The following is a 16,089-nucleotide window of genomic DNA, read 5'->3' as shown; positions in this document are numbered from 1 at the left end:
GAACAGAGAGGGCATGGGGCAGGGTGGGAAGGAGTTAGTGCCCGGTGGAGATTGATCACGCTGGTCCGTCTCATTGTGCCTCTTCTCTTTGCAGATATAGAGAGGGACTCCAGCTGCCTGACTGTGTAGACTCCCGGCTCCCAGGTGGTTCTCTGTACGCAGGTTAACTGTAGATTGGAGGAGGCGCAGTAAAGTCTCCTTGGAGGGCGATCTGGGACTTTGATTAGCTTGCTCCGAATTCAGCTTTTCATCAGTGTTGGCTGAGACGCTGGGAAATCATTATCACCTGGCATCTTATCTGGAACTAAAGTCTCTACCTTTTCAGAAAGCAGTCAAAAATAGTTAAGAATGCGGAAGTAGGCCAAACCGAGGGCTGAGGAGAGCAAACGGGTGAGGCAGGTTCTTACACCTGGACACTTTACTGACTTTAGCCTTTCTGTTTAACCACACAGGCTACATGGAGTTAAAAGAATGTAATTAGCTGGGCATTCATAGTCACAGCTGCTCCAGAGGTTTCTATTACATTAATTTGGTGTACGTGTATGCATGTGTGTGGGCATGTGCCCATGGCCCAGATGTGGAGACCAGAGGGCAGTTTGCAGAATTGGCTCTCTCCTTACACCATATGGGTCCTAAGAGTTGACTGCAGGCTTCTTGGCAAGCACCTTTACCTGCTGAGATTTCTTGCCAGATATATATTTTCTTTTTACTTTAGGTAGGGTCTCACTATATCGCTTAGACTGGCCTTGAATTCACTCTGTAGTCTTGATTTTCTTTTTTAGACTCTTTTAATATGCCTGGCTAGGCGTTTTGTTTGTTTGTTTAATTCAGTAACTAAACAAATTCAAAGGGATCCAAGGCTATCAGCCAGCACCAGCAGATTGAAGTGGAGGAGTCACTACATCAGACCTGCTAGAGGGAGTTCAGCTCTGTGATCAACTAAGACTCCATCCATCACTGGCCACCCAGGACCTACTAAATGAGGTGCCAACCAGGCTTCGGTTACACACAATGCCACAGCACAGAGGCATCCTCAAGATACATCAGGCTAACATCTTAGAAGTATGGTGAAGGCCCCCAAGACTAAGTTTTCCAAAGATTCTGGTCTAAAGTCAGCAAACAGTCAGACCTGGAGTGACAGACATTAGAGACTTGTGTAAATGGTTCAACTGTCTTCAGGACAGTCGGCTGTGTTCACCAAGAGCCCAGATGTGTGTGCATCCTTCAACCCCATAATTCTACTTCTGGGCATCTGAGAACGCAGAGATGTCTTCATTAGTTAGTGTGCACAGAAGGCATCTTAGACTTCAAGGTGTTGGGGAACATCCACTTGTCAGCAAGGGCTTAAAAAGAGTGATGGTAGCAAATGATAATTCTGCAAAGATTAGGAAGCCTAATTATCAGGTTTTCAAGAGCATTTAGTGCCAGAAAAAGAGCCACAATGCAGCATCATATTTAAAGAGAGGACAAAGATTAGAACTAGGATTGGGGACACATATCTGCAATCCCAGATACTTAGGGGTTTAAAGTGGAAGCTCAAGGTTTAGTTGGATCTGGAAATACTTTTAATACTAGAACTTGGGAGGCAGGCAAGAGTTCTCTGTGAGTTTGAGGCCAGCCTAGTCTACATAGCAAGTCTACATACAAGCAGAACAGCCAAGACTAAATAGAGAGATCCTGTCTCAAAACAACACAAACAGCAAATAATCAACTAAAATCTTTAGTAACTAGAGCCCTAGGGTGGAGAGATGTCACACATCCCTCATTTTTTTTTCTTGCATCTCACCAATCTTGCATAGATAGTAACCCTAATGCATGCATCCTTTTGTCTTGTGGTTTTTTATGTTTGCATGTGTGCATGTGTGTGTGCGCATACGCACACAGGTGCATGTGTGTGTCCTTGTGAGTGGCCACATGTGCGTGCAAAGGTCAGAGGATAGTTTGGAGCAATCAGTTCTCTCCTTCCACCTTGTGGGTCACAGTGATCAAAATCAGGTCTCACTACTCTCTTCCTCCTTCTATGCTTTCAGGACTCACACGTGAAGGTGCTTATGAGTCTGAGTTAACTCATTCCTTTTAAGGTCACAGGATATTGGCACAGACATATTTTGCTTTTTCATTTCCTTGTCACTGGATGTGTAGACTGTTCCCATCTTTCCTCTCTTGCAGCAATCTTCTTGGCACACAAGTGGGATTCTCCAGCTGAGTTCCAACAAGTCGAATTGCTGGATGAGCTCTTGCAATGTCAGAGACACCAAACTGTCCTCTGTGGTGGCTAGGATGCTTATATCTCAGCATGTGACCACAAAATGTTGTTCTCTTCTTACTCTTGGCAACAGTTCACCACTTTCATGGGTGAAAATGTATCTTTGTTTTTATTTTCAATGAGAGTAAGGTTGAATGTTTCCAATTATCTTTTTTAAAAGATTATTTATTTTATGTATGTTTTTTTTTGCCTGAATGTATATTTGCACAATAGAAGAGGGCATTGGGTCCAACGGGACTACAGTTATGGATGGTCGTGAGCCACCATATGAGTGCTGGGAATTGAATTCAGGACCTCTGGAAGAGCAACCAGTGCTCTCAACCATAGAGCCATCTCTCCAGGCTGCTCCACACCTTTTGCTACACCAGTGTACTGGTCAGGGTTCTCTAGAAAAGCAGAATATGTATTTACACACACACACACATGCATTCATATATATGGTACTTATTAAAGTGCCATACAGGCTGTGGTCCAGCTAGTCCAACAAAAAGTCCAAGAATCCAACAGTTGTTCAGTCCCCGAGGCTGGATGTCTCATTGGAATCCTGAGGACGTAGGCTCTAATGTCAGCAAATTGAGAGCAAGGGTAAGCAGCAAAGAGCAAAAGCTTCCTTCTCCCACGTCCTGGGAGGTGTGGGAAGGTGTGGTCCAGATTAAAGGTGGATCTTCCCACCTCAAAAAGTCCGGATTAAAGGTGTGCATCTTCTCACTTCAAATAAAGAAGAAAAATCGCTCACAGGTGCATCCATACTCAGCTTCTTGGGTTTTGGTTAATTCGAGGTACAGTCAGGTTTGCAACCAAGAATAGCCATCACAACCAGTAAAGGGAATTTTTGCATCTGTGTTTTGATATAGCTGTGATGGAGGTGGAGAGGAGCTCGGTGGTTAGGAGCATGTTCAGCTCTTGCAGAGGACCCATGTTTGGTTCCATATATATACTTTCTTCATCCACCTTATTTTACAGGTCTGTAACAGAGCACCAGCTTTTGGTTTCTATAACTTCATTTTGTGCCATTTCTGCTTTTTTATTATTATACCCTTCCTTCTGCTTCCTCTGTGTTTATTTAGCTGACATTTTCCTGCTGCTTATCTCTGTGATGAAGGCCATTAGCAAGAGCTCCCTCCTAATGTCTGTTGGATCGCAGTCCAACAGTCTTGCTATGGCAGCTTTCGCGCTCGCTCCCTTCGGATTCTGTTCCTCGGGTTGGAAGGCTACTTTGCCGTCCTAGCTTTAGGCACTCACTTCTGAGTATTTTGCAATTTCAAGCCCGCTTTTCTTGTTAACCTGCATGTAATTTTCAGTTTTTCAGATAGGTTATTTTTCTTTTCCAAAAAACGTATAACAAAAATATTTATCGTTCAGACAGGCCACAAAGATGAACACAACAAACACCTGTGGGTACATCTGCCATGGGCATCACTTCTCTTCAGAAAGAAAACTCAAAAGTATACTTACAATTTTTAATTTTATTTTTTTGCAAATAGGTGCTTACAGTAAAAAAGAAAAAAGAAAAAAAAATCGCCTGACTTCCTGGCCCCTTCCTCAGAAGCAGCTGCAGTAACGGATTTCGGGCACTGTTTGCGCATGGGCTTCTGGCCTGGCATGTTGTTGACTTCTAGTCTCTCTGAGCTGTGGTTCGTTGAGTGTGATCTGAAGATTCTCTGGAAGTTGCCGAAGCTTTGAGGTCCAACATACAGTCAGCTTCTGTACCTGTTCCAGGAATAACTGAAAAGAACACATCAAAGCTCCTTCTCTACACTACAAGGCTAAGCTCATAATTTCTCTGATCCCTTCCAGAGCATTGAGGCGAATGACCCACCTGACCGGAAACTTCCTCCTCAGCTCAGGCCTTGACTACCCTCCTCAACGTCCTTTGTCTTGCACAGCACTTCTGTGCGAGCAAAGTTCTCTCACATTTTAGACTCAGCGTTTCCCGGGAGCACATGAGCAGCAACGCTGTCGTGGAGTGGATAGTTAGTTCAGTGCTTGTTATCAAAATGGTAAACACCGAGCCAAAAAGAGACTTTGGGTCTTCGTTACTGGGGTGACAGGTCTGTTCTCCCTGGCGGATCTCATTTCTCAGTATCTGTTCCTACGGAACGGTCTTGTTTGTGGGTTCAAGAGGGACACTGAAACAAAATGTTGGGAGTATGACGTTTATTAGAAGTGTTATTAATGTCATAGATAGACAGACGGCAGCATGGAGCAGACTGTGAAGGGAGGAATCAAGGGCCCACAAAGCAGAAACAGGAGGAGTACTTTCATGAGGATGCAGATGGTTTCACAGTGTAAGCCTGCAGCCTCCCTTTCTGACTCCAAGACCAACACTCTGTTCGATGTAAGCTCACTTCCCCAGCACTGAGACCGTTGGAGATTCAGAGACCACGTCTCAGAAGCTGTCTTTCTCCGTGAGAGGGAGGAACTCCTGCAGACATTGCGAATGGATTCCAATACCACATTCTTAGGCCCGCTGCACCAGTTCACCTCACTGAGCCCTCTGGCTGACTTACCCTCCTCATCCTCATCTGCCGGAACGCCTCAGGGGTTGAATGTGAATAGCCGGCATCCTTCTGGTTTCTGCCATCTTCACATCTCAGAGTCAGCTGCGCAAACCCAACCAAAGGCCGCTGTAAGATGACTCTGTATTAGCTTGTCCTCTGAGATGGAGCGTGGTTCAGCTAACCATCACACTTGCAGTTGGGGTGCCAACCTTAGCCTCTCTTTGGAACTCATCTTGACGTATGTTCCAAATCTTTTGGCTCCATCCTCTTACCCGTCCCCCCTCAGTACTTCCTCAGCTCCTATAGGCAGAAGAATATTCCTCTATAGAGAAGATATAAAGTCAATGCTGTGGCACCAGGCTGTTCATCTCCCATTTCAGGGACAGTTTATATAAGTTTTTTTTGGGGGGGGCAGGAATGATAGTTTACAGTTACCGAGGGTTTACCCCACCCCCAGTGATCCACAGTTCATCTTCACAACCCTGCCTGTCCACAGTCTGACACTAATAGTCTTCCTTTACAGATGGGGCCAGGGGTTCATTCAGTGCTTTGTTAGAGAGTGCAGAGATTTGGGGTTCAAGACCCAGGATTTGACCCTGGCCTTCTACCTCCAGAGACCAAGCTTTTAGCTACCTCGGTGCTATTAGTCAACCTACTTAGTTGAAGACCTCTCCAAAGGTTAAGGAGCTGTGTAAGACTCCAGGGTGGATGAGAGGCAGAATAAGAATGTACTTTCAGAGATTTGACTACGCACTTTGTGCACCTGCATCATTAGTCACTCTTGCTGGGCCACGGTGCACTTCCAGCTCAAGAGTCGGGTCTGGAATGTATGCAAAGGAAATGCCTTTAGCGGTCAACTGGAGAGACTTCAAAGAAGTGACTCCTTTCGGTAATTTCATCAGGTCTCACAGTTCTTAGGGGAGCGTGGCTAGGGCTTAACCAGCACCAGGCCACACGTCTCAGCTGCTCTCCTAGCTCCGGCAGCAATCAGTTCTTTGAAAGTTCGCGAACACTTCCGTATTCAGGACTTTTATTTGTGTGTGTTCGTGTGCTTGATGTGGAGGTCAACCATGTGGTTCCTCAGATGCTAGCTATGGAGCCAGTCCTGGGGACCCGCTCTGTAGACCAGGTTGGTCTCGAACACACTGCCTGCCCAGTCAGCACTTTGCAGACAAGAGTTATGTAACCGACTGTTATTAACCTCATTTAGCAGCTCCACAAATGGCCAACGCTCAACTACTAACGGCAAAGCTCAGGCTACAGGAAAACAAAACCCACATTCTTCCTCTCCAGTTTAAAGCCAGCATTTTTAACCCACAAGACAGAACGTGGGCTCTCCTCCGCAGAGCTGGCAGCGGGGGCGGCGGAAGTCGTTCCGGGAAGTACACAAGCTGCCCGGGAAACTTCGTAGTTTGGGACTCAACCCACAGCTGTTGAGGCTCCATAGCAACGGGGGTGGGGGGGGCCGGAAGTACTCCCCTAGTGAGCGGGAGAACGTGCGTAACTCACCAATAGGTGTTCCCTATTGCAGCTCTCCCCGCCTCGGAGGCGGGCCCCAAGAGCGACTTCCGGCGTGACCGCTGCTGGTCGGCTTCCGGGCGTGCGGTGCGTATGAAGGCCGCGGGGCGCTGCGGGACCAAAGCGGGCACCGTTTTGGCGACGGGAGGACGGCAGTGGGGTCTGCGGGGCGTACGAGAGCGGTGTCCGGCTCTGACGGGGATATTGAGGCCCGCAAAGGGCACGGATTGGGACCTAGCTCCGTAACGAGTTAATTGTTTATTTCTAATTTAATTTTTTTAAAAAAATTGACTTTTTGAGACGTGGTCTCACCATGTAGCCTAGGTTGCTCTGGAACTCCTGTAGCTCCTGTCTCTGCCTCTTAGTGGGCCAGGAGGAGAAAGTGCGCCTCGTCACTGTGTTCACTGTCAGGTGATAGCTGCATGTACCTCTCTGTCCAAAACAACCACCCCAGCCTCGTGCCTGCCCCCCCCCAGTGCCCCCTTTGTTTGTTTGTGGAGCCGCTTTTTGAAAGCCCGAAGCTAAATGTGTTCAGAATTATCGGTTTGTCCGATTTGGGAAAGGTTTAGGGTTCCTGTATTATGTTGCACATAGTACTGATAACCCCAGATCACATGGCTAACCCAGACCAAGTTCTCAAACGGAAGACTGGAGAAGTATAGATAAGGAGCCTAGACTGCGGTTTTACTTATTTGTGATTATGTGTACGATCATGTTTTTCAATACGGAGTTTCTCTGTGTAGTCTTGACTGTCCTGGAATTCACTCTATAGACCAGGCTACTCCGAACTCAGAGATCCACCCGTCTCTGCCTCCTCCTGAGTGCTGGATTTAATGGTGTGCTCCACCACTGCCCGGCAATCATGATTTTATTGTCCGTCGAGTTCGTTTTTTTTTTTTTTTTTTAAATCTACTGGAAGGGGCATAAGAACAGAGACTGCTTTTGTTGTCCCACCCCCTTCTCCATCACCGTCACCTGTGTCCTTTTGTAACTTCAGTTCCTCCCTCTGTGAAAATGCCCCTCTTGAGGTTCTGGTGAGTTCGAAACCAGGCTGTGCGGTCAAAACACCAAAACTACCTAGCACAGGCCGCCCGTTGGTGCCCAGGCTTTGCTTATCGTATGGACCCCTGAATTTTAAAGTCCTTTGGGTAAGCAGCTAGTATCTATGGATAATCCTCTCTCAGTCTCTCCTTCTATGGCTGTCATAGCAGCATGCAGGCACAGCTCCTGGGCACCTTTCCTACACTTCTGACCCCCTCCCCCAAGTCACCCCATTTGACCTTTCCCTCTGCCACACTTCTCTCTTTGACTGTATTTACATATTTTTTATTATGTTATATGCCTATAATCTGTAGAACAAAATAAAAAGCACCTACATGTGTGCCACCACCAAATTAAGTATACTATTCCCCCCCTCCCCACACACACACCACCACCACCACCACCACCACCAGAGTCCTCTCTACTCCTCAGAGTACTCACTGCTCTGGATTTGGCTTCCTTGCTGTTGGTAGGTCTCACTGACCGTGTATGGTCCTGTGATGAATACCATTTTCAGTGTTTGGCATCCTGTGTGAATGTGTGACTTGCTCTTTGCATCTGGTATAGTTTTGTATTGTTGTTTTTTTTTATTTTGAGACAGAGTCTCTCTGTATCACTGGCATTGTAGAACAGGCTGGCCTTGAACTCAGATCCTCTGTCTCTGCCTCGCTGCTGGAGAAAGGCATGCGCCATTATGTCCAGCTTTCATGCAGTTTTGAGCAGCATCCATGCTGATGTGAGTAGCCCTGCTTTCTTCACTGTACTGGTCCACGATGTGATTAGAATCCCTTTAGATGGCTATTCCTTGGTTGATAGGCAGTCATAGTGTTGCCAGAGTTCCATTATGGGATGCCTCTATGGACACATTTCCTGGGGCCAGTATGTATATAACAATAGTGTCTCTGGGGCCACGCAAGACTGCTGGAATCCACCAGAAGTGGAGGGAAGTCGTAGTCAGGCATTCCACTCTTACCCATCTGAAGATCCCTTTCCCACCTGTTCCCTCCCTTTCTTTCTGTTCCTCTCCCTTCCCTTCCTGTTTTCTTCTCTCCTTTGGATTTACTGTGTGTGTGTGTGTGTGTGTGTGTGTCTGAGTGTGGGTATGTTCATGGTGCCCTCAGAGGCCAGAGCCTTGGATCCCCTGAGTGTGCTGGGAACAGAACTCCAGTCCCCAGCAAGAACAGGGCATGCTTTTAATCCCTGAGCTGCCTCTCCTTTCTCTTACCTTTTTGATAGGCAGTCTGTCTGTCTAGCCCACACTGGCCTGATCTCAAACCTGCTCTTCCTCCTGCTAATGCCATCTGGATTCCAGGATTCCTGGGTGTTGCTGTAGTGGTGTCAGTGTGGCGCTGTATTCACTTGCCTGACCACAGTAAGACTTTTTCTTTCTTTCTTTTTTTCCCCCCGTTTTTTTTTCCAAGACAGGGTTTCTCTGTAGCTTTGTGGCCTGTCCTGGAACTAGCTCTCGTAGACCAGGCTGGCCTCGAACTTACAGAGAGATCCACCTGCCTCTGCCTCCTGAGTGCTGGGATTAAAGGCGTGTGCCACCACCACCGGCTGACTGCTCAGCTTTTTAATGCACTCTTGTGTACACCAGCCTCTTACACTGTTTCTGTGCTATTCTCTTCAGTTCTTCCTTCTTGTTCTGTCAGGGTTCTTAGTGTATTCTAAAGAAGATTCTTGTGGTTATGTGTATTTTAAACACCTTCCAGCTTGTAGCCTCCTCCCCTTCCTCCCCCTGCTTTGGTATTTTTGGTGCAGGTTCTTTAATGAAATCAGTCAGCAATGTATTTTATGCTTTTCCTTTGTGGCTTTTGTATCTTCTAAGGACATCTTTTTCTACTCTTGGATTATATGTTCTAGTGTCATTTAAAGTTGTAAAGTTTTTCCTTTATAAAAACCATGACCCTGTAGGTTTGAGTTTGTATATGGTGTGAGGTAGGGGTTGAATTTTATTTTTCACATATGGCTAATCATTTGCCTCAGCACTGTGTGTGTGTGTGTGTGTGTGTGTGTGTGTGTGTGTGTGTGTGTGTGTGTGTGTACTCAGACAGTGGGAGTATATACCACTGCATGCAGGTGTAAGTCGGAGGCCTACTTTTAGGATTGGTTCTCCTTTCACAGTGTGGGCCTGGGGATCAAGTTCAGGATGTCAGACTTGGGCTTGGCAGCAAGCATCCCCATCACTGACGGATTCAGCCGAGAGCCCACCATGGCAGCTTTCACAGAAGGTTTGCTTTGGCCTGAGCTCTGTGCTCCACCGTGGTGCGTCTCCACACTCAGGCACACCTCCTTCTGAGTTCTCCATCTGCTCCACTGGTCTCCTGTCAGTTTCTGTACCCTTGCCATGGTTCGTTCACCATTCCTGTTCTGATGTCTGGTGGGACTAGTCTTCCCACCTTTGTTCAAAGATATTTGACGTTTTGTCTGTAGTTTTAGAATCAGCTTGTCAATCACATTTGGATAATTCACAGAGCCTGCTTGAATTTTGATTGACTTCGTATTAGTCTGATAGCACCGGTCCAGTGTCATTTTGAAGTGGCTTCTTTCATTTTTATGTTTGCTGCCGTTATTTTTATGTGCCATTTTGTTGATTAAGACAATTTGTGCAGCACAAGAGCTCCGTGGTAGAGAACCTGTCTATCATGGGTGTGGCAATATGTTGGACCCCCCGCATCACACATATGCATGCATACATGTAGTTTCCCTGCTTTTCATCTTTGTTAGCTTTTTAGTGTGAATGCATTTTATCAACTTGCTTTTTACCTTTATTCTGACTCCCACTTTATTGATTGACATCGTTGCTGGAATGGATTATTTATTTATGTCTCTTTTTTTCTTTCTTTCTTGCTTTCACCCTACCAAGGCCTACGATCTTGGGGCCCCTGCATCACCAGACCTGGCTAGGAGGGATTATTTATAACTGCATTCCTTAAGCTTTGAACAAATGGACTTTTCTTAGTCACCTCTTTGCTATTGGCTTCTGACTTCATTGCCTCACGGTCAGTCCAGTCTGTAGCCTGGCTCTCCGGCTGCCTTGGCTTGTCCTGTTCTGCAGCCAGCATGGTGGGCACAGTCATCCCCTTCATCTTCTGCTCTTATGTACACCACCTCTCCCTGTGCTCTGTGTTGTGTTCGCCTTGTGAACCCGAGGACCATGAGCTCCCACCTAGTGTGGACTAGTGTGTGCTGCCAGGATCCTGATGAGTTGACCTTGAGGCTCATGAGGCCTCATTGTAAAGGCTGAACATTTTAAGCAGTTGTGTGTTCTTGTGTGACCTTTTGCCACTTTGTGATGCTCTCTATTTCTGCTAATCCTTAGTTTATTTTACTAGAAAGTCTATTTTGACTCATTAATTTAATAAAAGCTCTCTCAGTTTGCAGGAGTTAGGTTTCTAGCATTTAGAAATAATGGAACATACTTTAAAATCTTGTCTAAGAGTTTTTAATCTTTAAATTGGTTTTTCTTTCTTCTCTTTTCTTCCCCTCCCCTTTTCTCCTCTTCTGTATCCCAGGGGTTGAACCTAGGGCCTGGTGCATTTTAGGTGAGCTCTCTGTTATTGAGCTATTTTTCTTTATTGTTATTATTAATCTAATTGTGTGACCAGAATTCATGTTGCCTGTCACGCAAAGGCAGAAATTGAATCTTTAAGCCATGCTTATTCATTGAGCTGGCAAACTGGGAAGACAGAATTAAATTAAAAAAGAAAAATGTAAGCCAGGCACGGTAGTGCATGTCTTTTGTCTCAGCGTGCTCAGGAGACAGAGGCAGGCAGAGGCAGGAGGATTTCTATGAGTTTGAGGCTAGTCAACATAGTGCTTTTTACATAGTGCATTTTAAGTCACCAGGACTGCATACAGAGACTTTTGCTCAAAAACAAACACAAGTCTACCTTCCTTCTCTCATCTTCAGAAAGTTAATTGACACCAGCCTGGTCTACAAGAGCTAGTTCCAGGACAGGCTCCAAAGCCACAGAGAAACCCTGTCTCGAAAAACCAAAAAAAAAAAAAAAAAAAAAAAAAAAAAAAAAAAAAAAAAAAAAAAAAAAAAAAAAAAAGAAAGTTAATTGACAAGGGGCAGGAAACAGGCTGGTATCACTGCAGGGTGCAGTCTTGGCCCTCTGCTCTGGTGGTCAGCCTAACCTTCAGGGCTCATGATGCTTTTCTAGGTATCCTCTGCAAAGTTTTCCCTTTTATAGTCTTTCCTTGTGTATGGGGAGAGGAGGACCAGAGTGTGATGTGTGGGTGTGTGGCTGCTGGCCTGCATGGACAAGAGTAGATAACGGAGGGGGCAGACTTAGGGCTTGTTGAAGTATACATGCTGGTGAAGTGCTCTTGAAGGTGGCTGGCAGGCAGGCAGTCAGAGAAAGTGGCTATGAGGAATGTACCTTTCCAGCTTAGAGAGCCAGCCCATGAAGCTGATGACAGTGACACAGTTTTTTATTTTTATGTCTTTTTTTCATTAAGTTCTTGGGAAGCCTTTGGTAGTCTTATTTCACTTAAAATCAGTTTTTTTTTGCCTTAAAGATATGTTTTCTTATTGCTTTATAGACAAACAGACTGAGCATAATAGCTAAAAATGTTCTCAATCTGTTGGCCTAACGTCTTGGCAATATGCTTGTTGGAACACAGGATCACCTCAGATGAGTGATAACTGCTTCACAGTGCTGAGCTGTGCCATGAGCAGCAGCCAGCCAAAGGGGCTCGGTTGTAGTACAGCGTAGATGCGTGTGAGGACCAGGCAGGCCTGGTAAGCAGGACTCTCAGTGCCTCCACCCAGCTTCACACCCATGTGCTTGGTGCTTACAGGGCCCTGCCTGCCTGGCAGGAGCAGGTGTTTTGATCTGCCTTGTGTCGTGTGTTTATCAGCTCTGATCTTTGTGGTTTGTAGAAAGATAAGTTTTTATTACATTTATTTTTGTATGTGTGTGTCTCTGTGGGCGTGGATTAACACATGCCGTAGCATTTGTGTAGTGGTCAGAGACAACTTGCACGGGTTGGTTCTTTCCTTCTACCATGTGGGTCCTGGGGATTGAACTCAGGATGTGAGCCTTAGTGGCAAATGTCTTTACCTGCTAAGGCATCTTGCTAGACCCAGAAGATAGCTTTCTGAGAGAGTGCAGTGGACTGTAGAAATAGCCCACAGTCCTCCTGTGATAGATGCTTTATTGGCAGCTGGGGAGAGTGGAAGGAAACCAGAGTCAAGTGCTTCTCGGGCGTGTTCTCAGCAGTGGGTGTTATGCTTTTATAGGGAGAATTCAAAGCTTTGACTTAGTTCCTCAAGGCTGTTGAGCTGGTAAGTGGTCCAACTAGGGTCCAGACTCAGAACTGTCCAGTCGTAATTGGCACAGGTTTGGTGTTTTTTTTTTTTTTTTTTTGTGGCACTAGGCTATTACCTGTTAAGTCACCCGAGTTACAGAAGTTCTTGGGAGAATATTTCTGTCATTGTTCCCACTCTGCAGGCCAGAAACTGAATCATATGGAGACTTCAGCTGCCTGCTTACCACTTCATACGCAGTTAGTCCAGGAGGCTGTGGTTCAGCTGTGGCTCCAGCAGCTCTCAGTCCACACTGCTCAAAACCAGTGGCACGAGCTTGAGCCCTGACCCGATCTCTTTACTCCTGCAGTCATCAGCACAAGGAGCCGAGCTCTGACAACCGCAGCAGTGTTTGCTTGTCAACACAGACTAGGGCAGACCCCCCACCATTGCTCTCGCGCAGGTGACGGTGGCTCTTCTTTTTCAGCTCCCCCGACATGCAGGGCAGCACGAGAAGAGTGGGTGCCATGACGGATGTCCATCGGCGCTTCCTCCAGCTGCTGATGACCCACGGTGTGCTGGAGGAGTGGGAGGTCAGGCGTCTGCAGAACCACTGTTACAAGGTCCACGACCGTAAGTGTTGTGTCCCTGTTCCCAACAGCCCCTGGTCTGTATTGACCTAGTGATGTTGGGATAACAGCATGAGAGGTCATCTGGAAGTCCTGACCCGACCATTCAAGACTCTGATCTCATCCTTCTCCACCTCCCTGAAGTGACTCTGACGCTTAGTCTGACAGGCAGAAGCCTGGACTCTGAAGGCGTAAGTTACAGTTCACAACAGGGCTCCAGTGTATGCTCCAGCTTTGTTGTCTGTCTTAGCTAGGGTTTCTATTGCTGTGAAGAGACACCATGAAAACAGTAACTCTTATAAAGGAAAACATTTAGTTGGGGTGGCTTCCATTTCCAGAGGTTTAGTCCATTATCATCATGGTGTGACATGGTGACGTGCAGGCAGACATGGTGATGGAGAAGTATCCAAGTGTCCTACATCTTGATTTATAGGCAAGGGGATTGGTCTGTCTCACTGGGTGTGGCTTGAGCATATAAGAGACCTCAAAGCCTGCCTCCACAGTGACACCCTTCCTCCAACAGGACTACAGCTCCTCCCAAAAAACCACACCTCCTAATAGCACCACTCCCTTTGGGGAACATTTTTTTTCAAACTACCACATTCCACCTCCTGGTCTCCAAAGGCTTGTAGCCATATCATAATGCAAAAATGCGTTCAGTCCAACTTCAAAAGTCCCCATAGTCTATTATTGTTTCAAACCTATTTATAAGTCCAGAGATCAAAGTCTCTTATCTCTTAACTGTAATTCCCTATAAAATCAAAACCAAAAGCAGATTACTTACTTTCAACATTACCAAATGCAAGGAAGGGAGCATAGCAAGGAAGCATTGGACAAAAGCAAGACTGAAAACAAGCTGGGCAAACTCGAAACTCTGTGTCTCCATGTCTGATGTCAAAACACCCTTGAGATCTCCAATCCCTTTCATTTTGCTGACTGCAGCACGCATCCTTTCTTGGGTTGGTTCCACCCCCTTGCAGCAGCTCTCCTCAGCAGGTGTCCCACGACTCTGGCATCTCTAACATCTTCCAGTCTCCAACAGACCAGACTTCAGTTTCGCAGCTTCATGCAATGGCCTCTCTAGGCCTCATTCAGGGGCACTCCTGACACATGCCTGGCCTCAGTGGCTTTCCTTAGTCGCAGAGACAAATTCCATAGCCCTTCCTTTTCTTCTGTCCCTAATTCCAGAACCACATCGCCAAAGCTGCCAGTTCTGCTGCTTATTGGGGCTGGAACATGGCCTTCTGGTTCAATTACATCTTCACCAGCTCTCTGTTTTCCATGGTTTCCTTCACTGTCTAAACTTGGCTGTTCTGGAACTTGCTCTGTAGACCAGGCTGGCTTCAAACTCAGAGATCTGCCGGCCTCTGCCTCCCATGTGATGGGATGAAAGGTGTGGGTCACCATTCCTGGCTCTAAGCTTCCTTTTAGTTCCTTCTCACAAATTGGAAACTTAGCTGGGTGGGATCTTGCCCTGCAATCACCATTCTCTTTATTCTATTTCTTAATATATTTATCTCCTTGAACACAGGATTTAGCTCTGTTCTGCTTCCTGGTGCTCCTTTTCTCCTCAAATTTTACATTTTGTTAATGCTTAGCTTTCTCCTTTTCATTATAAATCTCCATCAGAGTTAACACTAATAACCACACAACAGAGCCTGTACTAGGCTGTTTGTAGATTTCTTCTGCCAGTAGAATAAATCCAAAATACTTTAACCTCAGACAGACTTTTGGATAAGGACAAAACCACAGTCAGGTTTACCACAGCAATACCTCAGTCCCTGGTATCAACTTCTGTCTTAGGCTTTCAATTGCTATGAAGAGATACAATGACCATGGCAGTTTTTATAAAGAAAAAACATTTAATTGGGGTGACTTCCATTTTCAGAGGTTTAGTCCATTGTCATCACGGTGTGACATGGTGACGTGCCGACAGACATGGAGCTGGAGAAGTATTCAAGTGTCCTACATCTTGTCTGTCTTATGGGACGTGGCTTGAGCATATATGACCCTCAAAGCCTGCCTCCACAGGGACACACTTCCTCCAATAAGACTACACTTCAGCAAGGCCACATCTTCTTATAGTACCACTCCCTTTGGGGGCCATGTTCCTCCAAACCACCACAGCGTCCTTGTCTTCAGGGTGGGGAGAGTGAGCATAACTCACGGGATCCTGAGAGTTGAGTGTTTAAAGCAGAATGCCTGGTACTGGAGGAGTGCTAGGTGGCTGTTGTTAGGAAGAGGGCAGCTTAGCAAACTGGCGGGGCACAGCCTTAGACACAGCCAACCATGGAACAGGTGCCAGTTGTTCCCTGGGCTACCCTTACGCATTTGGAGCCTCTGCTCTGCAGGTCATGGGAGGTGTGAGATGGTACTTGGGGATGGGGGTTGGCACATACTGAGGCCTCCAGTCATTGGGGACAGTAGAAACACGAGGTCAGTAGTGAAAGATCCCTGGAAGCACAGAAAGCCGACCTTGCTGAGTGTCTATATGGGCAGATTGGTAACCGAAAAGGAAAGTTGACATTACTTTGCAGTATTACTGTTAGTTTCTGGGAAAGTGCAGAATTATTTTCCTTGCTCAGAAAAGTACCAGAGTGGACTGGAAGGCTTTGCTGTGTACTCAGAGGTGCTGGCTTTTGTGTGGGAAGGTGCAGAAGGAGATGGTCAGTGGGAACCAGACATTTCTTATGCTGTCTTCCTTTATGAAGGAAGAAAACTGAAACTGAACACATTAGAGTGTTAGTGTACTCCTTTTTTGTTTGTTTTTCGATACAGGGTCTCTGTGTTATATAGCCCTAGCTGTCCTGGAACTCCTTTGCTTGCTCCTTAGACAAGGCTGGCCTTGAACTCAGAGAGTTCACCGCCCACCTCTGC

The 16,089-nt window shown here is 46.3% G+C and overlaps 1 protein-coding gene across 4 annotated transcripts in view; it reads left to right on the top strand.

Annotated features, from left to right (window-relative positions):
- The first annotated feature begins 6,314 nt into the window (after positions 1-6,314).
- Positions 6,315-16,089, top strand: part of Nsmce1 (NSE1 component of SMC5/6 complex) — a 29,615-nt gene continuing 19,840 nt past the window's right edge. Inside the window, exons 1-2 of one of the 4 annotated variants that reach the window (XM_075972140.1) lie at positions 6,315-6,372; positions 13,071-13,216. In XM_075972140.1, coding sequence (XP_075828255.1) covers positions 13,081-13,216 — 136 coding nt within the window. In that variant the 5' untranslated portion in view covers positions 6,315-6,372; positions 13,071-13,080. Of the gene's footprint in view, positions 7,434-12,601; positions 12,623-13,070; positions 13,217-16,089 lie in introns of those variants that run through there. The other 3 variants (XM_075972141.1, XM_075972142.1, XM_075972143.1) reach the window with 3 other exon arrangements.

Source organism: Microtus pennsylvanicus, chromosome 5 (genome assembly GCF_037038515.1).
Source record: "Microtus pennsylvanicus isolate mMicPen1 chromosome 5, mMicPen1.hap1, whole genome shotgun sequence".
Classification (NCBI taxonomy): domain Eukaryota; kingdom Metazoa; phylum Chordata; class Mammalia; order Rodentia; family Cricetidae; genus Microtus; species Microtus pennsylvanicus.
The sequence above is the reverse complement of the archived record's forward strand: the minus strand, read 5'-3'. Positions and strand labels throughout refer to the sequence as shown.